The following is a 24,682-nucleotide window of genomic DNA, read 5'->3' on the forward strand; positions in this document are numbered from 1 at the left end:
TTTGAATGCCTATAGGAATTAATTTGGTTTCTGAATAGCCATTGGAAAACGTTAAAGCAAGGGTGATTGGCTGCTTATTCAGGACTGTTTCCCAAATTGCAGACCAGTTTTTTTCAATATTAAACTAATTCCAGAGGGATTCCACATGCCTACGATATCCAACACAAACACTGTTACAAAAGGTAAATATTGCAATAAATAAGAGTATGGCAAAATATATCAGCTAGTTCCTATTCACTCACTTGCCCATTAATAAAAATCATTAAGGTGGCCAGCCTCCATAGAGTTTCCAGCAATTCCTAGAAAGGTACGGCATTACTTCCACCACCCCCAGAAGTGATGTCATGCCGTCACCAGCAATGATTTTTAAAAACCTCTTTCTCCCACAGGCCACTAGAGTGTCAGCAAGGCCCATTGGGGGTGGGAGATTTCCAACCCCCAATAGACACGGCAAATCTTCCAATTCTGTACATTCATGGTCCACACCCAAGGAAAGAATTGCTGTTTAGAAATGCAGGAATTAATGAGAAGGATTGATACTGAGAGGTTCTTTCAGATGCTGATATCCAGTAATAGAACTCCAGCTTTTCATATTTTAGTTAGCTGAGAAATTCTGTTTCCTCATCCTGAGCATGTACAGAGTGTATTTCTTTTCTGACTTTATGAACACTGCGAATGCTGGAATGTCAAAAAGTATGATCTCCCTTAACGACGTCATTTAAAAAGTCACAGTCATTTGTCTTGAATGGGGGTATTCTTTAAAAATGTCTCTTTATAACAGTGCAATGCTACACAGAGGCACCTCTGTCTAAGCCCATCAATACTGAAATAACTGCACAAGTTTGCCCTGTAATTGAGGCATAGAGAAGATGGCATACCTTGGCAGCACCATGTAGGCAAACCTACAAGCCTGCCTGGGCAATGCCGATGAAGCCCTGAGACCCTCTGATGAGCCACAGAGGATCCAGATGTTTTCTTCTTCCTCTTGCATTCTCTCTTCATTTGATATAAAACTAAACAGCTGTTATTGACTTATTCACATCATTGGATTGGCCTGGGAGTAGAAGCAGTCAAGATGTTGGCTTTGCTGTAAAATTTCTAATTCTGTACCCTTTAGATAATTGTTGTCTGATGAAGATTTTCCTGGGCCATTTCCAGATGGCTTACCTGCACCTGGGATGTCGCTCCACGTTTCGGGTCGTGCCAGGGAAAACGCAATATTTCGCGTTTTCCCCGGCACGACCCGAAACGTGGCACGACATCCCGGGTGCAGGTCAGCCGTCTGGAAACGGCCCTGATATCCAGACCTATCACATTCTTACATGTGTAGAATACGCTCCCAGAAAGATATAGGTTTCCCCTACCAGCTTTGCTTATTTGAAGCCGGTTCTTAATGTTCAGTAAATCACAGAAACTAATTTTGGCCCCTTTCCTTTTTGTTTGTCATTTTCTAGTGACCTACGGGATGACAAGTTCAAATGCCTTCTATTACACCAAAGTTATGTCTGATCTCTTCTTACAAAGCTCTTCCGACAAAGGTGTGTCCTTCCAGTCCATTGGAAGCATGGCTGACTTTTGGGCTGTGAGTATCAATGAGGTTTGCGCGCTCGGTGCTTCACGAGTCAAACTGGAGATCATTGCTCATTCACTAAAATGAACCAAACAGGGAGTCCGGCTCTTGAAGATGGCCTGATAGCACATATTCAGGGCCAGTATCTGAAAAGTGACCTGACCTCCTTTTTAACTTGTGCAATCTTTAGCATGTCTGAATATGCGGTGGCGGTACGAACCACTTGTAGGAAAGAATCAGGCACTACGGGCACACATTGTTACCTGGAGAAAACCCATATCGTTCTTGCCATTGTGTATTTTGGTTGGTATGGTATGCATGTCGCATAACAGCCAGTTTGTTGCCCTTCCCTCGTGCAGAAATGTCCCTGCTTTTGATGTCTAGTCCTAGTCCTTCCACACCCCAGACAGCAATGCCCTTGTTTCTCCTTCTATTCCCTATCCTCATCTGAGCCATAAACCCCCTTTCTAAGCTGAGATTCCAGCAGAATTGAACAGTACCACCTCTCCCACGCAGCCAAATGAGAAAGGCAGACTGGCCTGGCGGAGTTTCCCTCTTTGCGGGCCTGAAACTGGTTTCCCAGAGGTCAGTCCACGTAGTGCGGCGTAGCAGTTTTGAATAACCTGCCTTTAATTCCCCTTTCTGTGTATTTCACAGTATACTCAGGGCCCCCTACTGGATAATTTGTATTGGACTAAATGGTACAACAACGAATCACTAGGCCAGAACACGCAGTCGTACATCTATTACGAGAATTTGCTCCTTGGTGTCCCGCGACTGCGCCAGCTAAAGGTCCAGAACAACTCATGCGCTGTGCATGATGACTTCAAAGAAGACATTTCTGGCTGCTATGACGTATACAGTGAGGAGAAGGAGGACAGATCTCCCTTCGGGCTCCTCAATGGAACAGCGTAAGTGGAACATAGCGAGGGCTGGGAAATTCTTGGAGATTTGGGGGGTGAGGGTGGAGTCTGGGGAGAATGGGGTTTGGGAGAGACCTCGGCAGTGTCTGGTACCATGTAGTCCACCTTCTAAAGCTGTCATGGAATATGCCATTTCACTCAGTGTGACCCGTGGCATCAAAAGATAACTAGGCCGTAAGAAATGAGGGATACAATGACTATCCATTTTGTTTTTAATTTTCAAAGCAAAAATCTCGTCTCCTGCAGGTGCCACCCTGCACATGGGCGAAATCAACAGTAGCCCGTACACGGACTTTCTCTGTGGTGGCCCCTTCCCTGTGGAAGGCCTGCCTGAGGAGGTGAGGAGAGCCCCCACTCTCCTGGCTAGGGATGTGCGTTTCGGCATTCAGAATGCCGAAAGAATGCCGAAACAAAAGTGTTTCGGCTTCTTTCGAGGAATGCCGAAACGTTTCGGGGAATGCCGAAACGTTTCGGGTAGCCGAAAGAAAAAAGCCGAAACGTTTCGGGATTCTTTCGGCTTTCTTTTGGCTTTTCTATGGGAAAATGCCTCCGTCTTCCAGGACGCCTGGAGGAGGCATTTTCCCACCAAATAAGCCCAAAATTGGTGGGGACCTTCCTCTAACCATTCTCTAACAACCACCCCGGTTTCAGACAGATTGGACTTTGGGGGGCCATGTTATGGCCCCCCAAAGCAGGTCCCCCCATCCTCCCATAAGAAAGCGAAGGAGCAGCATATTGTTAGCATGCTGCTGCTGATCTTTCTTCATTATTTCCTATGGGGAAAAAATGAAGAGGCAGGCTTCCTTTGCCAGGGGTGGCATTTTGCATGCAAAATGCCCCCCAGCCCTCAGGGGCCCTTCTCCCACCCCTCCTCCCACCCCCCACCAAGGCTCAGCCTGCTCCCACTTGGGGGGCATTTCATGGCCTCCCCAAGTAGGTGCTCTAATCTCTACCACTGACAGCTGGGGGAGGCTTGTGTTGCCAGGGGTGGCATTTTGCATGCAAAATGCCCCCCAACCCTCTGGGGCCCTTCTCCCACCCCTCCTCCCACCCCCCACCAAGGCTCAGCCTGCTCCCACTTGGGGGGGCATTTCATGGCCTCCCCAAGTAGGTGCTCTGCTCTCATCTCTACCACTGACAGCTGGGGGAGGCTTGTGTTGCCAGGGGTGGCATTTTGCATGCAAAATGCCCCCCAGCCCTCTGGGGCCCTTCTCCCACCCTTCCTCCCACCCCCCACCAAGGCTCAGACTGCTCCCACTTGGGGGGGCCATTTCATGGCATCCCCAAGTAGGTCCTCTCAGCCCCTAAAGTCCACCCCTTACAGCCCCACACAAACCCAATTCCCCCCCAGCTGCCACACACAGACCCAAATCCCCACATTAGCCCCTCACAGACCCAAATCCACCCCCACCTGCCCCACACCCATAACCCCAGGAACAGGCTGGCAAAGGCCAGCCCTCTCCCTTTGTTCCCTATGCTGGGAACTTCTAAACTCTCTTTCCCTAGGCAATTCTGCACAGCCCAGGGGTGCCACAATGGTGGGCACACTTCTGAGTGCCAGCTGGTCCCTGTGAAAGAGCACCTGAACCACAGACACCCTCCCTCAAATTCCCCCACCACCTACAGAGATGGCTGGCCAGCCAGCCCCATTGTTCCCTATGATGGGAACCAACTGCACAACAAAGAATAAAACAAGAACAACACAAAATAAAGTTTTAAATTTTTTTTCTCCCTTCCAAAGTACAAGTAGGCAAAGCATTATGACACATTACACCAGCAGTCCCCCACACAGAAAAATAACACAACTCACTTAACATCAGAGAATCACAAAGCATGATACCTGTCAAAAACACTTTATTTCTTGAACAGCTTTAGGTTACACAGCAGGGGGGAACACCAAAGGGCATGGCAGCACTATCTTACACAAAAATAACACAACTCACTTAACATCAGAGAATCACAAAGCATGATTCCTGTCAAAAACACTTTATTTCTTGAACAGCTTTAGGTTACACAGCAGGGGGGAACACCAAAGGGCATGGCAGCACTATCTTACACAAAAATAACACAACTCACTTAACATCAGAGAATCACAAAAGCACAATTCCTGTCAAAAACACTTTATTTCTTGAACAGCTTTAGGCTACACAGCAGGGGGGGGGGGACACCAAAGGGCACGGAAGCAGTATCTTACACAAAAATAACACAACTCACTTCACATTAAAGAATCACCCCAAAAAATTGCTGTCAAAAGCACTTTATTTCTGTAACTGCTTTAGGTTACACAGTAGGAAGGCACCGCAGAGCAGGAAAGCAGTGTACTACGCAAAAATAACACAACTCACTTCACATCAGAGAATCACACAAACACAATTGCTGTCAAAAACGGTGAAGTGGGTTGTATTATTTTTTGTAGTACATTGCTATCATGCCCTGTTGTGCCCTCCTACTGTGTAACCTAAAGCTGTTCAAGAAATAAAGTGTTTTTGCCAGGAATTGTGTTTTTGTGATTCTCTGATGTTAAGTGAGTTGTGTTATTTTTGTGTAAGATAGTGCTGCCATGCCCTTTGGTGTTCCCCCCTGCTGTGTAACCTAAAGCTGTTCAAGAAATAAAGTGTTTTTGACAGGAATTGTGTTTTGTGATTCTCTGATGTTAAGTGAGTTGTGTTATTTTTGTGTAAGATAGTGCTGCCATGCCCTTTGGTGTTCCCCCCTGCTGTGTAACCTAAAGCTGTTCAAGAAATAAAGTGTTTTTGACAGGAATTGTGTTTTTGTGATTCTCTGATGTTAAGTGAGTTGTGTTATTTTTGTGTAAGATAGTGCTGCCATGCCCTTTGGTGTTCCCCCCTGCTGTGTAACCTAAAGCTGTTCAAGAAATAAAGTGTTTTTGACAGGAATCATGCTTTGTGATTCTCTGATGTTAAGTGAGTTTTGTTTTAATTTTTCTGTGTGGGGGACTGCTGGTGTAATGTGTCATAATGCTTTGCCTACTTGTACTTTGGAAGGGAGAAAATAATTTTTTTAAAACTTTATTTTGTGTTGTTCTTGTTTTATTCTTTGTTGTGCAGTTGGTTCCCATCATAGGGAACAATGGGGCTGGCTGGCCAGCCATCTCTGTAGGTGGTGGGGGAATTTGAGGGAGGGTGTCTGTGGTTCAGGTGCTCTTTCACAGGGACCAGCTGGCACTCAGAAGTGTGCCCACCATTGTGGCACCCCTGGGCTGTGCAGAATTGCCCAGGGAAAGAGAGTTTAGAAGTTCCCAGCATAGGGAACAAAGGGAGAGGGCTGGCCTTTGCCAGCCTGTTCCTGGGGTTATGGGTGTAGGGCAGGTGGGGGTGGATTTGGGTCTGTGAGGGGCTAATGTGGGGATTTGGGTCTGTGTGTGGCAGCTGGGGGGGAATTGGGTTTGTGTGGGGCTGTAAGGGGTGGACTTTAGGGGCTGAGAGGACCTACTTGGGGATGCCATGAAATGCCCCCCCCCCCAAGTGGGAGCAGTCTGAGCCTTGGTGGGGGGTGGGAGGAAGGGTGGGAGAAGGGCCCCAGAGGGCTGGGGGGCATTTTGCATGCAAAATGCCACCCCTGGCAACACAAGCCTCCCCCAGCTGTCAGTGGTAGAGATGAGAGCAGAGCACCTACTTGGGGAGGCCATGAAATGCCCCCCCAAGTGGGAGCAGGCTGAGCCTTGGTGGGGGGTGGGAGGAGGGGTGGGAGAAGGGCCCCAGAGGGTTGGGGGGCATTTTGCATGCAAAATGCCACCCCTGGCAACACAAGCCTCCCCCAGCTGTCAGTGGTAGAGATTAGAGCACCTACTTGGGGAGGCCATGAAATGCCCCCCCAAGTGGGAGCAGGCTGAGCCTTGGTGGGGGGTGGGAGGAGGGGTGGGAGAAGGGCCCCTGAGGGCTGGGGGGCATTTTGCATGCAAAATGCCACCCCTGGCAAAGGAAGCCTGCCTCTTCATTTTTTCCCCATAGGAAATAATGAAGAAAGATTAGCAGCAGCATGCTAACAATATGCTGCTCCTTCGCTTTCTTATGGGAGGATGGTGGGACCTGCTTTGGGGGGCCATAACATGGCCCCCCAAAGTCCAATCTGTCTGAAACTTGGGTGGTTGTTAGAGAAGGGTTAGAGGAAGGTCCCCACCAATTTTGGGCTTATTTGGTGGGAAAATGCCTCCTCCAGGCGTCCTGGAAGACGGAGGCATTTTCCCATAGAAAAAAGCCGAAAGAATGCCGAAAGAATCCCGAAAGAATCCCGAAAGTCGAAAGCCGAAAGAGATTCTTGTTTCGGCTTTCGGCTTTAACGATAGAGAATCTTCTTTCGGCTTTCTACTTTCGGCTATAGCCGAAAATTTTTGGCTTGCACACCCCTACTCCTGGCTTTACACAAATGATGCAAAACCGAATTATTCAAAAAAGCTTTTGTATTGTAGGGAGGGGCTCTCAGATGCTCTGCTAATGAGTTAAGGACCATAGACTTCACTACTATGTTGCCTTATGTACTACCTATTGTCTTAAATATGTGCTCCTATGAGCTACTTGTGCTTCTAATGTCAGCCCTTGAATTGCTTATGTTCTGTTTCAACATTTCTTCAACTCTGTATTGGATTCTTACTAATGTTATGTCTTTGTAAAACTGTGCTTATTTGCTTTATGGCATTGTTTATGGAAATGTCCTTGAAATGGACTGTACTAATCTCACACTGTGTGATCCACTTTGAGTCTCAGTGATATAAATAAAATAAATATTCACAGTACAATTAAGTATCCTGAATTCAGAAACTGGATCCCCTCTGCTCCATCCGTACTTTAACGCTACTGAAGTGATGCCTGCGGACACTTCTCTCTAATCACGAGGGAATTCATTCTGTACATGCACAGAAGTATTTTTCATTATTGATTAACTGGTCCAATTAAGACAATGGCCACTATTCAGGGCTTTTTTCGGGGGAAAGAGGTGGTGGAACTCAGTGATAGAACTCAGGACTGCACAATGACGTCACTTTGGGTCAGCTGGAACAAGGGGGGAGTTTTTTAAAGTTTAAATCGCCCTTGGCAAAAATGGTCACATGGCCAGTGGCCCTGCCCCCTGATCTCCAGACAGAGGGGAGTTTAGATTGCCCACGGAGGGCAATCTAAACTCCCCTCTGTCTGGAGATCAGGGGGCGGGGCCACCAGCCATGTGACCATTTTCAAGAGGTTCCGGAACTCTGTTCCACTGCGTTCCCGCTGAAAAAAAGCCCTGCCTCTATTACACATTCCTTGGTAATCTCTCAGCTCATGAAGGCTGTTTGGGAACTTTCATTGGGCCAAAATTAAAGAAGCTCTATGGGTTAGTTTGTAGGACCATTTCAAAATGCTGATTTTTAAATCTATAAAACCCTAAATGAACCATGTCTGGAATACTGAACCGTGCTGGAAACGTGTTCACTTGATTCAGTCTAAACTCTCTTTCCTCTCCAATGTCAACCTCTTTTAAAGGGTGGACATCCTTGCACACATAACATGCAGAACTGAAAACAGAGGGCCAAGCTAGAAGTGATGAATTACACTTGAATGGCAAGTGAACAGACTCTCATGTATTCCTTCCTATTCACTTGCGCGCCACTCGATCACTACGTGAGTCTGTTCACTTGCCGTTCAAGTGTAGTTCGTCACTTCTAGCTTGGCCCAGAGTGTGTTTGCTTCCTACTTTTCATCTCTCTCTCTCTCTCTCTCTCTCTCTCTCATTGATACTGTACTTGTGCAGATGGCAGTACCACACAGAGGAAGAACTTGATGGTTCGTCTCACTGGGGAAGATTAACAAGTTACAGCGGAGGAGGGTATTATGTAGATCTCAAAATGACCCGAGAGGAAAGCATCGATGCCCTTCAGATCTTGAAAGAGAACTTGTGGCTGGATCGGGGAACACGCGTGATTTTTATCGACTTCTCTGTGTATAATGCCAACATCAATCTCTTCTGCGTGCTTAGGCAAGTTGCCTTTCCACTGGCCTGTTCAGTTTTAGTGCCTGAATGAAAGCAACAAGAGGTCAGGAGGAATGTTTACAGCCACCACTGGAGCCGACTGCCTGGTTTTCCTCCTCTATTATCTTCCTCAGGGCTTGGGGTGGGGGGTTTGTGGCACATGAGCAAAAGCCCCTCTTCTACACAGTACATGTGTACCCTGTGCAGGGCTTTTTTCTGGGAAAGGAGGTGGTAGAATTCTCAAGAGGGAAATGAGGGAGAAACACATCTGATGTATCAGGTGGTGAAGCTCGTGAGTGGCAGAAGAAGAGGCGCTTTCAGTTTCAAACACCCTGCCGCCGGCTTCACCCTATGCATCTTGCAGAGGTCAGTTCCACTGGAGGAAATGGCCATTTCGGAAGGGGGTGTGCAAGTTTAAAAGTTAAAGCGCTCCTTTCTGCACGGCTTGCAAGCTGTGGGGAGAGGAGCGCTTTAACTTTTAACCCCCCACATTTGCTTCAGCTGAACAGCAGGGAGTCTCCTGTCAGCTGAAGCAAGCCATGAGGGTTTAATACGCTCCTTTCCGTGTGGTTTCCAAGCCGCGCAGAAAGGGGCACTTTAACTTTTTAACTTGCACACTCCTTTCCTACTCCCCCTTCCAAAATGGCCATTTCCTCCAGGGGAACTGATCTCTGTTTGGAGTTCGGGGGGCGCGGCCACCAGCCACGTGATTGTTTTCAAGAGGTGTCGGAACTCCGTTCCACCGTGTTCCTGCTGAAAAAAAAAACCAGCTCTTGTTTGGTAGGGAATGCTAGTAGTTGTCGAGGGAGGAAGTACTATTATGCCAGTACTCCGTAGCTACATATTGCAAAGGGGAGGGGACATGGGAGACATTTGCAGCAGTCAAGCTGTGACGAATGAGATCCCACCTCTCTCTGCTACCTGTGTGAGATGCGTTGTCATTCCAGTTTTCGTATATGCATTGCCGAAGTGAGTTTGAGATGCTTTGTTATTCCATCCCCAGCTTAAGAAGCAGAATAGTGGATCCTGCTGGGTGTATTGTGTTGTTCCAACGGAACACCTCTATAAAGGTCCTCAGCAAACAAGTAGCAATCTGTTGTCATGATGTTGGTTTGCAGGTTACGCAGTTTGCTGTGTAAGCTAAGCAGGGGTCATGTTGTAGAAAAAGAGCTGGAGGAACTCATTAGCATAACTCAATAGCATATGCCACGCCCCTTGACATTGCTGGAAGTGTGTCATTGGCATAACTGATTTGCATATGCCACATCCCCTGACATCACCTATCCTGGCTGTTTTGGACCCAATCCTGGCCATTCGGGGCCGAAATTGGGCCCAAATGGCAAAAAGGGGCTGAAAATGGCCAAAAAGGGGCCCCAAATGGTGAGGATCGGGCTGCTGCTGAGTGGGAGAGTGATCCACCACCCGTCAGAGGCCCGATCTGGGCTGTTTCGGCCCCAAGGCTGAAACGGGCCCAAAATGGCCGAGAGTCAGGTGGGCGGGGGCTGGGCCTGTATGTTTTTGTAAAAACTAGAAAGCAATAATTCTAAAATCAAAATACAATAAGCAATAATAAAATAAATTAACCAAGTACATTAAAGTGCAGTGGTGGGGAGAACCCCCCCCCCGAAGGTGGGAGGCTGACATGGCACTGCCCCCTTCAACCACCTTCAACCACCGAACGCCTGGCGGAACAGCTCTGTCTTACAGGTCCGGCGGAACGATAATATGTCTTGAAAGCTTATGCTACAATAAAGTTAGTTAATCTTAAAGGTGCTACTGAACGCTTTACTATAGTAAAAAGGTTCATTTTGGTGGAGGATTAGCTTGCTTAGTGGCAAATTACTTGAATATAAAGGAGGTGAGAATAGCGGTGTCTTCTTCCCTGGCACTTGCAGTCTTTTTAAACTTTACCTATGGCTTCCTTTTTATTGATAACCATTTATTTATCCCCTTATTGAGGAAAAGAGAACTGTTAAAAAACTGGGATGAACTAGATGATTTATTCTCAGAGTCCAAAGAAGGGTTACCAAATCATTATTTAATAATAACTAGGGACCATATTGATGCTGATGAATCTAAAATAATTTTGGGGCTCTATAATCTGGGTATGGAAGTTTTTCCACATAATAATCTTCTTTTTAATAGGTTACATAAAGACCAAAGGTTAAACTTAGCCAGCAAGCAGCTAGTAAATTTAATTCTATCCCACAATTTGGTGATAGCGAATGGGAATAAACTGGTAGACCAGAAGGAGCATTTACCTGTTTTACTCATAGAGTAACCATACTCAATATGGTTGATTATTCTTGGTCCCAAACGAAGTTTTGGTAAAGATTCGTGAGTTTGAAGTTAGAGGCTTCTTGAGTGGAGACCATTTCCTCCTTACTTTAACTTTGCTTGTGGATAAACAAGTGGCCATGCCACCATCTTTACTCTCTCATGTTGAACAGACTAATCAAGGAACAGGAATAAGGAAATGGACGTCTTTAAACCAAGAAATTAGATCTATTATTTACTCCCAGGAGTGCCGTTCTTTACCATGAGAATGTGGTTTAACTCATGATATCTTTACCTCTTATGACATTATAACTCAGATCATTGATTTATGTAAACCTGTTGGCCTGCCGCTTCATTTTAATCAACTAGAAAACAGGAAAAATGACTGGTTTGATTCTGAATGCTGGACCCATTTGAAGAAAGTGAGAACCTATCATAGAGAATTTAGATTGAAGAGATCAGAACATACCTTAATTAATCTGAAGATGGCTGAGGAATGTTGGAGAGCCAGTTTGGTGTAGTAGTTAAGAGCGCGGGACTCTAATCTGGAGACCCGGGTTTGATTCCCCACTCCTCCACTTGAAGCCAGCTGGGTGACCTTGGGCTAGTCATGGCTCTCTGGCACTCCCTCAGCCCCACCCACCTCACAGGGTGTTTTGTTGTGGGGGTAATAATGACATACTTCGTAAACCACTCTGAGTGGGCATTAAATTGTCCTGAAGGGCGGTATATAAATTGAATGTTATTATTATTATTAGCAATTAATTTTTAAAAGGGCAGCATTGATTTAAAAATGATAAAATCTGATGTCTGCTACTTATAACAGAAGCAGCAAGATGTTTTCACGTATAGTCAACAACAATAGTTCCTTTATTCCTTTTTTTATCCCTTCAGCTACATGTAGATTTAGCCTCCTTATTAGATTCTTTTATTCAATCAATCAATCAATCAATCAATCAATCAATCAATCAATTATATTATATTATATTATATTATATTATATTATATTATATTATATTATATTATATTATATTATATTATATTATATTATATTATATTATATTATATTATATTATATTATATTATATTATATTATATTATATTATATTATATTATATTATATTATATTATATTATATTATATTATATTCCGCCTTCCCTAGGAAATGGGCTCAGGGCAGATTACATCATTTAAAACATAGCAATATTACACGATTCAATAAATACATTAAAAAACCCTAAAAACATTTAAAATCTTAAGTAATTACATAATAAATACTTAAGAGGAATATCAAGAGGGCGGCCACCACAATACAGCTTTTACATATCTTCACTCGGATAAAACCCCGTAGGCAGTACTACTACACTTTCCCGGTGGAGCAGAGTGGTGGTAAATACAGTGGTGATGAAAACATCGGGTGGGAGGGATTTTTCAGAGCAACTGGAGGAGACTGGTTGATCAAAGATTAGAACAGTCAGGTTTTACCTTCGCCTTTCTATTATATATGGAGGATGATAAAGTAGTGTTGGCTCAGGTTAGAAAGCAGTTATTGGAGCTGGATTGCAGAAGTACAACTTTGCGAGCTAGAAGGATGTGTTCTCTCTCCTATCCTGGATTTGAACCTCTAGTAACTTCCCTGGCATATTTAAAGTGTTTGACTGTTTCTAGATATTGCAATATCTTTTTGGTTGCCAGATTGAATACTGTTTTATCCCCTGACTTAAAAGACTAATTATACGAGGATTCCTTTTTCCGAATGCTGGTGCTTGTGTACTATGGGGAAGACAGACACATTGCTTCACTTAGTCCTCGAATGCCTCTTAGGGCCAAGCTACACATGACGAAAGACACTTGCCTGGCAAGTGGATTGAGTGGAGGGCAAGTGAACAGGGAGAAATACACTTGCCGTTCAAGTTTCATTCGTCACTTGTAACTTGGCCCTTAGTCTCTTCATTAAATACAGAGAGAGCTGGATTACTCCTCTTCTAGAGAAGGAAGAAATTATGAGCAGCAATCAGAAGTTTTCCTTTCTTTTGTGTGATAATGACCTGTATTACTAAGTCCGTAGCTTCTTATCTCCTAGTAATTTAGCACAAAATAAAATCTAGAAGACTTTTATAGTTAGGGTGGATTTAGAGGGGAATGATTTTGTTTTTAATCTTTGTGGTTAGGGTTAAGGCTGTGGTCATAAAGCCATACGAGGCAAGGCGAGGCACATGAAGAGCAGTCTCCCCACAGAAAGGCCCTTTCAATCCAATATTTGGGGTTTGCAGAAAGCCAGGAGAATAGGAGCTTTCCTGACCTCTTTGGGCAGATGAAAAGCTGGAAAACATCTCTGAAAATGGTGCTGTAGCATAAGATACCCCTATGGCTGCAATTTCTGGAGGGAAATCATCTTCACATTTGGTTTGGAACTCAATGAGGGATTCTATTTCAATCCCAACTTCATCTAGCTGAACTTTGAACCTGAGTATAGAATTGTACTGTCATAATGACATTTCTTTATAATATAGATTTGAACACGAGTCACAGCCAATTAACAACTCCAATGAATGAACAAAACCATACAGGCCCAGCCCTCAACCAATCCAGGCTTGTGACGACAGGGCCACTTCTGTGAGGCAGAGTTCACCATCCAAAGCAACCGTTTTCTCCTGATCTCTGAGAACTGATCTCTGGAGATCAGTGTTAATTCCAGGAGATCTCTGGGAGGTTGGCATTGGCTCAATGCCATTGGTTCATCAGTTGGCTGCCTGGTGATCACATCCATCTTCTTCCCTCCTGCCTCTCCGGCCAACTTTTTCTTTTTGCTATTTCCCCAGGTTCTATGTCACTTCCTCCCCTCGCCCAGCATTCTATGATTTCAAAGGAACCTTACCATCCTCTTTGGATGCAGATGAAAAGAACACACAGCGTCAGCTTTTCCCCTTCTTTTTGTCCCCTGTTGCTTAGGTTGGTGGTTGAATTCCCAGCCACTGGCGGAGCCATCCCTTCGTGGCAGATCCGAACCGTCAAGCTCCTCCGGTACGTCAGCACTTGGGACTTCTTCATTGTTGCCTGTGAAATTATCTTCTGTGTCTTCATCTTCTACTACATCGTAGAAGAGATTTTGGAACTGCACATTCATAGGCTCCGTTACTTCACCAGCATCTGGAACATCTTGGATATAGTGGTCATATTGGTGAGATGAGATTTCTTGCAATTAGAGGTAGGAAAAAAGCAGAAGAGGGAGGCGGATGAGCTCGTTGCAGAGGAAAAAAACATGCAAACACCTGGGAGTTATTTGGTTAGTCACGGAGTGATTCCGCACACATTGGATAATGCACTTCCAATCCTCTTTATCATTTGGAACGGATTTTTTCGTGTGTGGAACAAAAAATCCACCTCAAACGATGGATAAAGTGCATTGAAAGTGCATTATCCAACTTGTGCAGAATCAGCCAGTTCATTGTCTCTGTGGCAAATGCACAGATACTACTGATGCAGGTAGCTTGAGCGCTCAAGAGGCCTGTATTTCTAATCTTGCCTTTGCCACAGGCACATCAGGTAACCTTAGGAAAGCCCCTCTGTCCAGAGACTCAGCCGGTATATGCAAGGTGGAGGTCATATCTTTGGTCATGTCCTTACAGGACTGCTGTAAGGATTATAGGAAGCTAAGTTGTGTGAGATATAAGAAATCCTATGGTTAGAACAGTAAACTCTGTGGGGCATGGGTGGAAGGATGCTAAGTTAGGATATAGTATAGAGGTAACTATAGTCCTTCTCTCTTTGTGTGTGTGTGTGTGTGTGTGTGTGTGTGTGTCTGCTGCACTAATGGTCTCTATTTGAGTTCTCCTTGGCTTTAGCCCACCTCAGAAGGATGTGGCCTTGCATTCCAGGACCTAAGAATATTAATTTCCGCTAAGCAGGCACCATTTGCTATACAAGAGCTGGAGGGATGGTCCTCTCTTCACTTTGCACAATAGAGAGCCAGTTTGGTGTAGTTGTTAAGAGCGGCAGGACTCTAATCTGGAGAGCCGGGTTTGATCCCCCACTCCTCCGCTTCAAACCAGCTGGGTGACCTTGGGTCAGTCACAGCTCTTGCAGAGCTCTCTCAGCCCCACTCACCTCACAGGGTGATTGTTATGAGGATAGTAATTACATTGTAAACTGCTCTGAGTGGGTGTTAAGTTGTCCTGAAAGGTGGTATATAAATCGAATATTGTTGCTGTTGTTGTTATATAGAACATTAAATGGAGGGGGTGAAAATTGCAGAGGGAATACTCCCTCTTGCCCATCCTAATACCCTTCCCCTTTGTCCCCCCCCAATACCCTTTGCCTCCCCCCCCCTTCCCTGCCAAACAACCAGAAGTAGTTTAGGCTGAGTGTGTGACTGGCCCAAGATCACCTGGTGTAGTTCTGTGGCAAAGTGGGAATTTGAACTTTGTTTTCCCAGATCCTAGTCTGATGCTCTAACCACTACACCGCACTGGCTCTTATATGATAGTTATTGTCATTAAGTATCCTTAAAATCTTATGTTTGCAAAGTTAGCATTTAAACTGACCAGTTGCAAGCAAAACATCATGAGCTTAAAATGCTTTTAATCCATTGGGTCTAAACAAAACACCATTCTACCTGGAACAGGTAAGGGGTGGGTCTCATCTTTCTAAGCTTTATTGGGATGCCTGACCCTGTGAGATTGACAGTGTGGATAGTCACTGCTCTCATAAGCCCTTGCCACGAAGCCTCTGGAAACACTTTGCTCCTGTCTGCAGAAGTCCCACTGAATCCCAACTCTTTCCCTCAGCTTTCTATCGTAGCCATTGGATTCCACATCTTTCGCACCATGGAAGTCAACAGGTTGATGGGGCAGCTGCTGAAAAAGCCCAACATTTATGCCGACTTCGAGTTCCTGGCTTTCTGGCAGACCCAGTATAACAACATGAACGCTGTCAACTTATTCTTCGCCTGGATCAAGGTAGCTTGCTGGATCCCTCAACCTTGGCACCCCACTACTCCACTAGTAGCAAATGGTTTGGACCACTGTTGGGGGGGCTTAGATCTTTCTCCCCAGAAAGTTGAAGGAGCGTGCAGAAGAACCCCTTTACCCTATCCAACATTCTGCTCGAGACCCTGGAGAGCCACTGATCCTGACAATACTGACCGTGGTCTATCAGGATAAAAAGCAGTTCAGGATCAAAGCCTGTATGTTCAGGGGCCATGGCCCAATGACAGGTCATCGGCTTTGCATGTAGGTCCCCAGGTTCGATCCCCAACATTTCCAGTTAAAAAGATCAGGTAGTTGGTGATGGGAAGGACCCCCAGCTGAGACCCTGGCAAACGGCTGCCTGTCAGAGTAGACAATGCTGACCTTGATAGGCAAGGCTCAAACCGGGAGGCTCCTCTAGGAGAAAATGCTACCACGTGAAAAAACACCAATAATTAATCTATTATTCCAAAAACTATTATTGTGCAAAAAGTGCAAAGTGCCTACAGGAAATACATTCAATAAATAGAATAAATAACTACAATAATTTAAATACAATAGCAGTAAATAACATCCTTACAATACAGCAGTGATTTCTTCAGTGCAATCTGTGACTACATCACGAATTGTTACATTATAATGTTATTTATTGCTCTTGTATTTAAATGATTTATAGTAGTTATTTATTCTATTTATTGAATGTATTTCCTGTAGGCACTTCACACTTTTTGCCCATAAAGTCCTATACGAACTGGGACCGGTGTATCTGCGGGGCCGCCTCTCCCCATATGAACCCCAGAGGACTCTTCGCTCTAGCGATAAGCATCTATTAAAGATTCCTGGCCCTGGGGAGGCCCGCCTGGCATCGACCAGTGCCAGGGCTTTTTCAGTCCTGGCCCCAGCCTGGTGAAACGCTCTGTCCAATGAGACAAGGGCCTGGCGAGATTTATCAGCTTTTCGCTGGGCCTGTAAGACGGAGCTGTTCCACCAGACATATAGTTGACGCCGGGTGGTGCCCCCTAGCCAGGGGAGTAGTGATATGCCCTCCCTGCTAGTGACACCTCCATCTCTCATATTTTCCTGCCAAAATACTCCAGAGATGGCTAAAAAGGTGGTCGTCTAGATTGTGTGCCACTGTGTTTACATATCTGTCTCTGTCTCTATCTATCTATCTATCTATCTATCTATCTATCTATCTATCTATCTATCTGTCTGTCTGTCTGTCTGTCTGTCTGTCTGTCTGTCTGTCTGTCTGTCTGTCTGTCTGTCTGTCTGTCTGTCTGTCTGTCTGTCTGTCTGTCTGTCTGTCTGTCTATCTATCTATCTTATCTATCTTATCTATCTATCTATCTATCTATCTATCTATCTATCTATCTATCTAAGATGTTTTATGGTTTTAAATTGTATATACTATGAAATATGATTTTAAACTTGGTTGTAATCCACCCTGAGCCTGCTGATGTGGGGAGAATAATATAAATTGAATATAAATAAATAAACAAACAAATAAAATAGATTTTGGAATAATAGATTAATTATTGGTGGGAGACTGGTGCTTGACTCAGAAGAAGGCAGCTTCAAATGTGATCAGAAGGGACTTTAACTCGCTCCTGTCCTTTTCTCCCCCCAACCAGATATTCAAGTACATTAGCTTTAACAAAACCATGACCCAACTCTCTTCCACACTGGCCCGCTGTGCCAAGGACATCCTGGGCTTTGCCATCATGTTCTTCATTGTCTTCTTTGCCTACGCACAGCTGGGCTACCTTCTTTTTGGGACCCAAGTGGAAAACTTCAGCACCTTCGTGAAATGCATGTGAGTGTACTTCCTTCTCTTCCTTCTGCTCCAAAGACTCATTCATGCATCGTCTGCAACAATACAAGCACAGCACTGGGTGGGGCAGCAATCCGGCCCTCTGCTTATGGCACAGGGTGCTCTGGCTCCTGTAGGGTCTGAGAGTCAGAGGCCCTGCCCCTGCGACTGGAGGCTCTGAATGTGAGGTTTTATGTCTCTTTCCCTGTCTGTGATTCTGGGCAACATCTAGTCAACACATGCTGCAGAAAGAGGTGGTAGATTTGGGAGGTAGCAGAATGGACTCTAGCACTTCAAACTGCAGGTAGGGGGGTGTCAGATGTTTCAGGCTTCCAACATAAAAAAAAAATATCCTGCCAATAAAAAAGAGCATTATCAAGATGAAAGATTCTAGCCTAGACAGAGGCATGCAGAGCTGGTTCCACTTACAAGGAACTATTAAATTAGGGGAGATTTAAAAAAATGCAACTCCTCCCTTGTAGTCTGAAGTGGTACAGTCCATTCTACAACTTCAGCACCCTGCCACCGTATTACAGTAATAGATGGGTCATACCACCCACCCCCACCTTTGTTTTCCTTGCCTGTGAGTACCCAAGCACGGGGATCTGAGCGTGTACATAGGGCTTGTCCCACTTGGCTCCACCTCTTTTTTGCCTCTCTCCAATCAAGCTCTGCCCTTTATTTCTCTGCCTGCAGCTTGAGCCACAGATAGGAGTTATGTGCAGGGGTGTGTGTGCGCGCATGCGCTGCTTCTCCCTTGCCCTTCTAACGGTGAGATCTTTGAACACAATCTGAGATCTTTAAAAGGAAAAAATATCTTTACTTATTAACATACTGTCTCAATTTAGTAAAGCTTAAGAGTGTTGGAAAACTATATTGAAACACTATAGGGTGTCACAGAACTAAAAAAGAAACATAATTGTGAAGCTAACGAAGTAGTATTTTCAGTGGTGTTGGCATTTCTTTCCATGGAGCGGTTGCAAGCCGTTGAAACACTGTCAAATAGAGGCTACCCTGCTCATGATAGACTTCACTCCGTTGGCTTGGATTTGACGCTTGCATCCTTCCGAAGAGTTATCCAGTCCTTTTAATTCTTCATGTCCCACCAGGGAAGGTTTCACTTTGCCTATCAGGAATTTAGGAGCAGCGCATTTCTTTTTGCCCTCCATGCATCTGACGAAAAGAACTGTGATTCTTTTTTTTTTAAGTAATATTTTTATTAACATATTAAAATCAGTGAACAGAGTTAACAAAGAACAACAAAGTAATAGTTAACTGTATACAATTATGTACAGGAATACTTAATCACGATTGGTATAGCTTTGAACAAGAAACAAGGATAACAGGTAATAGTCAATAAGTCAGCTTTGTTAAGGTTCATATAACTAGATCTTCTTTGGGAGCTGTTACTTCAATCTTGAGTAACAAAAAGTAAATGTTTGGGAGGATGCTGATCTGTGATAGAAATAAATTCAATAAATGGTTGCCATTTTGCCATAAAATCAGTTTCCCTTGGGTAATGTTCAGTTTGATATAATTTATCATATATTTTTTCTTGTACATAGTGATCCCAATTTTTTTCTAACCATTTATCTTTTGTGGGGATTATTTTGGATTTCCAATATAAAACCAGCAAGTTCTTTGCCACAACCAAGAGATTGCCAATGAGGTCTTTTCTAGAACTCAAAAAGAGTCCAGTAGCACCTTTAAGACTAACCAATTTTATTTTAGCATAAGCTTTCGAGAATCAAGTTCTCTTCTTCAGATGCCTGATACTGTGATTCTTGAAAGCTTATGCTACGATAAAATTGGTTAGTCTTAAAGGTGCTTCTGGAATCTTTTTGATTTTGCTACTACAGACTAACACGGCTAACTCCTCTGGATCTATTTTAAGACATGTGTCCAAGAATCTTTAAGACCCTGCTGAGCAGGGCTTTTTTTCAGGGGGAACGCGGGGGAATGGAGTGCCCGCACCTCTTGAAAATACTCGGCAATAGTGCTTGAAAATAATATGATTTCAAAGAATTCCTTGTGTTCCTTCCTCATTTTCCTCTTGAGAGTTCCGCCACCTCTTTCCCCAGAAAAAACAGCCTGCCGCTCAGTATATCCAAGTAGCTATCTATCTTGCCCCTTCCTGGCAGGAGAGCAAAATGGTTATCCCTGTGAAGGAAACTCATCGCCTGCAACTTGAGGTGTCTATGCCTTCTTTTTCTCTGAGGGTCTCACCACACGAGACACAACACACTCGTGTATTTTGTAATTCAAGTGTATTTGAGTGTAATTTGAGTGTAATTCAGGTGTATTTTGTCTCGTGTGGTTTGATCCTGAGATCAGGGCCTCCGTGAATGTTAATCACCGTATCTTGCATTTCCTCTGTCGTCATAATTGCTGCCTTATTCTGCTGTGTGTGTAGACCAGCTCTGAACTTTCTTAAACAGATGCCAATCTGCAGAATGATTGATTAGCAGCGCTCATAATTAAAACAGCAGAAAGGGAACTGGTAAACCCTTTGCTCTGCCACGGTGGCTCAATGGTACCTAAATTATCACTAAGAGCTCTAATAACTAGATAATATTAGCTCTTACAGGAATCCAAAAGCATGAAATATTAGAGATGTTATTTATACTTTAGCTATGCTGTGACCACTTAGAGCCAAGCTACAAGTGACGAATGACACTTGAACGGCAAGTGAACAGACTCACGTGTATTCCTCCCTGTTCACTTGCATGATCAAATGGAGGGCAAGTGGAGGGCAAGTGAACAGGGAGGAATACATGCGAGTCTGTTCACTTGCCGTTCAAGTGTCATTCATCACTTGTAGCTTGGCCCTTAGGGTTATATGAAATTCTTTCCTCACCAAAAGTAGGTGGGATGGTGGACCTGGAATTTTGGGGGGTAGGATTGGAATTTCAGCCCTCTCCACCTTGGGCCGCACCTAACTTGGAAAATGGGTGGGTGGCGAGTGTGGGATGTCTTATGGAGCTTCAGCTGGCCTTCTGACCACCCTCTTTTCCATTCTCCAGCTTCACCCAATTTCGAATCATCCTCGGTGACTTCGACTACAACGCCATCGACAACGCCAACAGGATCTTGGGGCCGATCTATTTTGTCACCTACGTCTTCTTTGTTTTCTTTGTCCTGCTGGTAAGGATTCTTTCTTTTAAATACTGCTTCCCATTGACAAGAATCTTGTTGGTTCTTGAAGACAGCAACCCTAAGCCACAGAGTCCAACTAAAAGGCTACTCACTGGGGCAGAATGTCCTTAGGATTGTGCTGTAAACGTCACACATGAGGTTTCAAATAGCAGTATGACTTGGATCACAGGTTGTAATTGCTGCCACACAAGTCATTCCTTTCTCACAGTCAGCTGTTTGCAGAATAATGACTGAATTCCACACAGCATGGGACATGATGCCTCCTGCAACACCCATCTGTAAAAATGAAGCATAACCATGCTGGTGGGTCCAGACAGCATTATGCATGTATATATTGGCCCTGCCCTCTGCAGCTGAAAAAGCAGTGAATCTGTATTAATGTTTTGTGTCTGACTGTCTGGTAGTTCCTCAAGGGCAAGGGGATAAGGAGGGGGAAAGAGGAGAGAATGTAAGTCAACGGATAACGTAGATGGATAAAAATAATTTATCTCTTTCTCAGAAATACTTGAAATTGAGGTCACCTATTTGTTTGACTGTAGGCGCAGAACAGACAAAAAAGAGCATTTATTCACACAATGCACAATTAGTACGGAAAGCCACAAGATGGCTTTAAAATGGAAATAGACAAATTAACGAAGGACGGGTCTATCAACAGCTGTTAGCTCGGATTGTGAAATGGAGCCTCCGTGTCCAGAGGCAGTATATCTCTGAACACCAGATGCTGGGGCAAAGAGCAGAGCGGACTACCGCTCTTTGGCTAGTTACTCTTGGTGACTGAATGCTGAAAGAGGCGGGCCTTTGGCCTGACCAAGCAGAATTCTCATTTCTTGGTGGGGGGCAGGAGGGGGGGAACCAACCTGAGACAAAGGAAATATTGTAATATAACAGCATAACTCCTTTTTTTCTCAACTGTTCAACAGAGCAAGGAGGGAACTATTTCTGGCTACGCCAAATGGATAAAACCCATCTGATTGCACTTTTTCCTCTCTACAGAATATGTTCTTGGCGATCATCAACGACACCTACTCAGAAGTCAAGGAGGAGCTTTCAAACCAGAAGAATGAATTGCAGCTCTCCGACATCCTGAAGCAGGTTTGTTCATTCCCGTAAAAGCTCAATCCTTAGACCCGGGATTAAATTTGGTAGGACTTGCTTATAGCGGGAATGCTTGCCTTTAACCCCTGCAGAAGGTGAGGGTTATTGGGGAATTGCAGTTTTTAGGGTGAGTCTAATGAAAGATGCCTGAGCAAACCAGAGAGAGCAAAATGGTGGACTCAGAAACAGAAAGCAAGGATCAGGAGACCCGACAGATCAGGGAGACAAAAGTTTCATGGAGGGAGAGACTGTGTGGTGTAGTGGTTAGAGTGTGAGACTAGGATCTGAGAGGTTTGAATTCTCATTCTGCCATGGAAGTTCACTTGGTGGCCTTGGACCGATCATACTCTCAGGGGAAGCAACTTGATAGGTTTACAGTTGTTGTGAAGATAAAATGAAGGAGAGAAGAATGATGTAAGTTGGTTTGAGTCTCCATTGGGGAGAAACGTGAATGAATGAATGAATGAATGAATGAATGAATGAATGAATGAATGAATGAATGAATGAATGAGACAGAGGCTGCTGAAACTGGACAGCTATCACACTGTATTTTGCAAATTCCTTTGGGATGTTTTATGACTAAGGGAAATCAACAGGCAAGGTGGTGGATCTCTCAAGATTTTAGGAATGAGCCATGCAAAATAAAATAAAATAAAATAAAATAAAATAAAAATAGCAGATTGGCCAAGCAAGAAAGCAAAATTTTATGAAATAACCCCCACTGAAATCACCGCACTTTCAGCAAGCAAGGTCTTTCTTTGCAGCTTCCTCAAAGCATTCACGATCACTCTGTATTTTTAAGACACACTCTGGAGCGCACTGGAAGCTGCCTACAGAAAATGTTTCCTGACCAATTATTTATTTATTTAAGACATTTCTATGTTGAGTGCTGCAGGAGGTGGCTTCCATATAAAAACTCCATAGCAACATAAAATCACAATCAATTATCAACATCGAAAACAAAGCGAGCTATTAAAAACACACCAGAGGCATAAAAACAGCACAAGGAGATTCACAAAATAGTCCAGAAGCAGACAATAAAACGGCTTTTAAAAAATACAACCCCTTCGTTAAAAGCCTGGGCAAAAAAGAAATGTTTTGGCCTGGTGCCTAAAAGACAGGTAAACACCAGGCTACCTTCAAAGGGAAAGACATTCCAAAGGCTAGGGGGCCACCACTGAAAATGCCCTGTCCTTAGTCACCACCAAGCTCTCCTCTGAAGGAAGGAGTACAGGAAATGAAGGACTGTGTCTCTTAGGCTTGGCTCTGCCCCCCCGCCCCCGACACAACCTCAAATCTGGGAGAACCTGGCCAGCAGGAGGAAGAAAGATTCAGAAATGCTGGGACGAAGCACACTCCCACATTGTGCCACGAATAACATCATTCCTGCTGCAATGTGGAAGTAATGGGTCACACTGGGGGACGATTGAATGAAAATCGGTCTCCAATTTAGTGACTCCTCTCCACGCCCCCCACCCCTCCACTCCGGGTTTTGACCCGCAGGGACCGGGCAACTCTAGTAGGTCTGTTTTGGATTTTGTTGTCACCGTTTTCCAGAGTGTCGGTGCTGTTGCTTCCTTTTGTGCTTGAAGTACGGGACGGCTTGACTTTTGCTGGCTTCTCTTGATTCTAGGGCTACAACAAGACCCTCATGAGGCTGAAGCTGAAAAAAGACCGGATCTCCGATGTGCAGAAAGCCCTGCAGAAAGGAACCAAGGAGCTCGAATTTGAGGATTTTAAAAACAGCCTGAGAGAGTAAGTGGAGCGGTTCTAGATGTTGCCGTCATTCTGTACTCCAGACTGGGAGGCTTCTGTCATTTTAAATGCTGGAGTATCATACATCCCTGACGAAAGGGACTCCCAAACACCTTCCTTTAGATCCTAAATCTGAGAGTCAGTATTGTGTAGTGGTTAAAGTGTCCGCTTAGGATCGGGGAGAACCAGGTTCAAATCTTCCCTCTGCCGTGGAAGCTCACTGGATGACCTTGGGCCAGCCGCACATGCTCAGCCAAACCTACATTGCAGGGTTGTTGTGAGGATAAAGTGGAGGAGAGGAGAACGAAGTAAGCCCCCCATTCGGGAGAAAAGCGGGCTATCGATGATGTAAATAAATAAATAAATAAAAAATATAACATATATTTATAAACTGCCCTTCAGGATGACTTAACACCCGCTCAGAGCGATTTACAAAGTATGTTATTATTAAAATAAAATGGGAAGTGTGCAGGCCTTGTATCAACATGTCTCTTCTCCGTCCTCCCCAGGCTTGGCCACGCCGAGCACGAGATCACTGCAGCTTTTGCCAGGTTTGATAAAGACGGCAACCAGATTCTTGATGAGGAGGAGCAGAAGAGAATGAGGAATGACTTAGAGGAGAAGAGGGTAAGGTCAAAGGGGGCAGATCCGTTTCCTGGGCGCTGACCAGGCACCAAGACTTTGGCATGCAGAGTCCGTGTGGTCAGGATTGGAGACCAGCAGGCCCCAGTTTTCCCTCAGAAGTGATGATTCTGGCTTCAAGTAACAACAAAGGGGGCCCAAATGGGCCTGCTGATAGTAAATGGAAATATGCAGGGCTTTTTTTCAGCTGGAACGCAGTGGAACGGAGTTCCGGAACCTCTTGAAAATGGTCACATGGCTGGTGGCTCCGCCCCCTGATCTCCAGGCAGAGGGGAGTTTAGATTGCCCTCCGCACTGCTCCAGTGGCATGGAGGGAAATCTAAACTCCCCTCTGTCTGGAGATCAGGGGGCGAGGCTACCAGCCATGTGACCATTTTCTCCAAGGGCAACCCACTGAGTTCCACCACCTCTTTTCCCAGGAAAAAAGCCCTGGAAATATGAAAGAGGCAGAAAGAAGAGACAAGGATTGCCAGCTCTGGGTTAAGAAATACCTGGAGATTTAGGGTGGTACCTGGGGAGG

General features: G+C 44.7%; 1 protein-coding gene across 1 annotated transcript in view; it reads left to right on the forward strand.

The window, feature by feature from the left end:
* PKD2L1 (polycystin 2 like 1, transient receptor potential cation channel) overlaps window positions 1-24,682 on the forward strand; it is a 50,360-nt gene that overhangs the window by 17,988 nt on the left and 7,690 nt on the right. Inside the window, exons 3-12 of the mRNA XM_054983961.1 lie at window positions 1,455-1,582; window positions 2,228-2,481; window positions 8,239-8,463; window positions 13,687-13,915; window positions 15,522-15,692; window positions 17,336-17,517; window positions 20,538-20,658; window positions 21,664-21,762; window positions 23,399-23,520; window positions 24,030-24,147. Of these exons, the coding sequence (XP_054839936.1) occupies window positions 1,455-1,582; window positions 2,228-2,481; window positions 8,239-8,463; window positions 13,687-13,915; window positions 15,522-15,692; window positions 17,336-17,517; window positions 20,538-20,658; window positions 21,664-21,762; window positions 23,399-23,520; window positions 24,030-24,147 (1,649 nt within the window). The remainder of the gene's footprint in view (window positions 1-1,454; window positions 1,583-2,227; window positions 2,482-8,238; window positions 8,464-13,686; window positions 13,916-15,521; window positions 15,693-17,335; window positions 17,518-20,537; window positions 20,659-21,663; window positions 21,763-23,398; window positions 23,521-24,029; window positions 24,148-24,682) is intronic.

The sequence above is a fragment of the Eublepharis macularius genome, chromosome 6 (genome assembly GCF_028583425.1).
Source record: "Eublepharis macularius isolate TG4126 chromosome 6, MPM_Emac_v1.0, whole genome shotgun sequence".
Classification (NCBI taxonomy): Eukaryota; Metazoa; Chordata; class Lepidosauria; order Squamata; family Eublepharidae; genus Eublepharis; species Eublepharis macularius.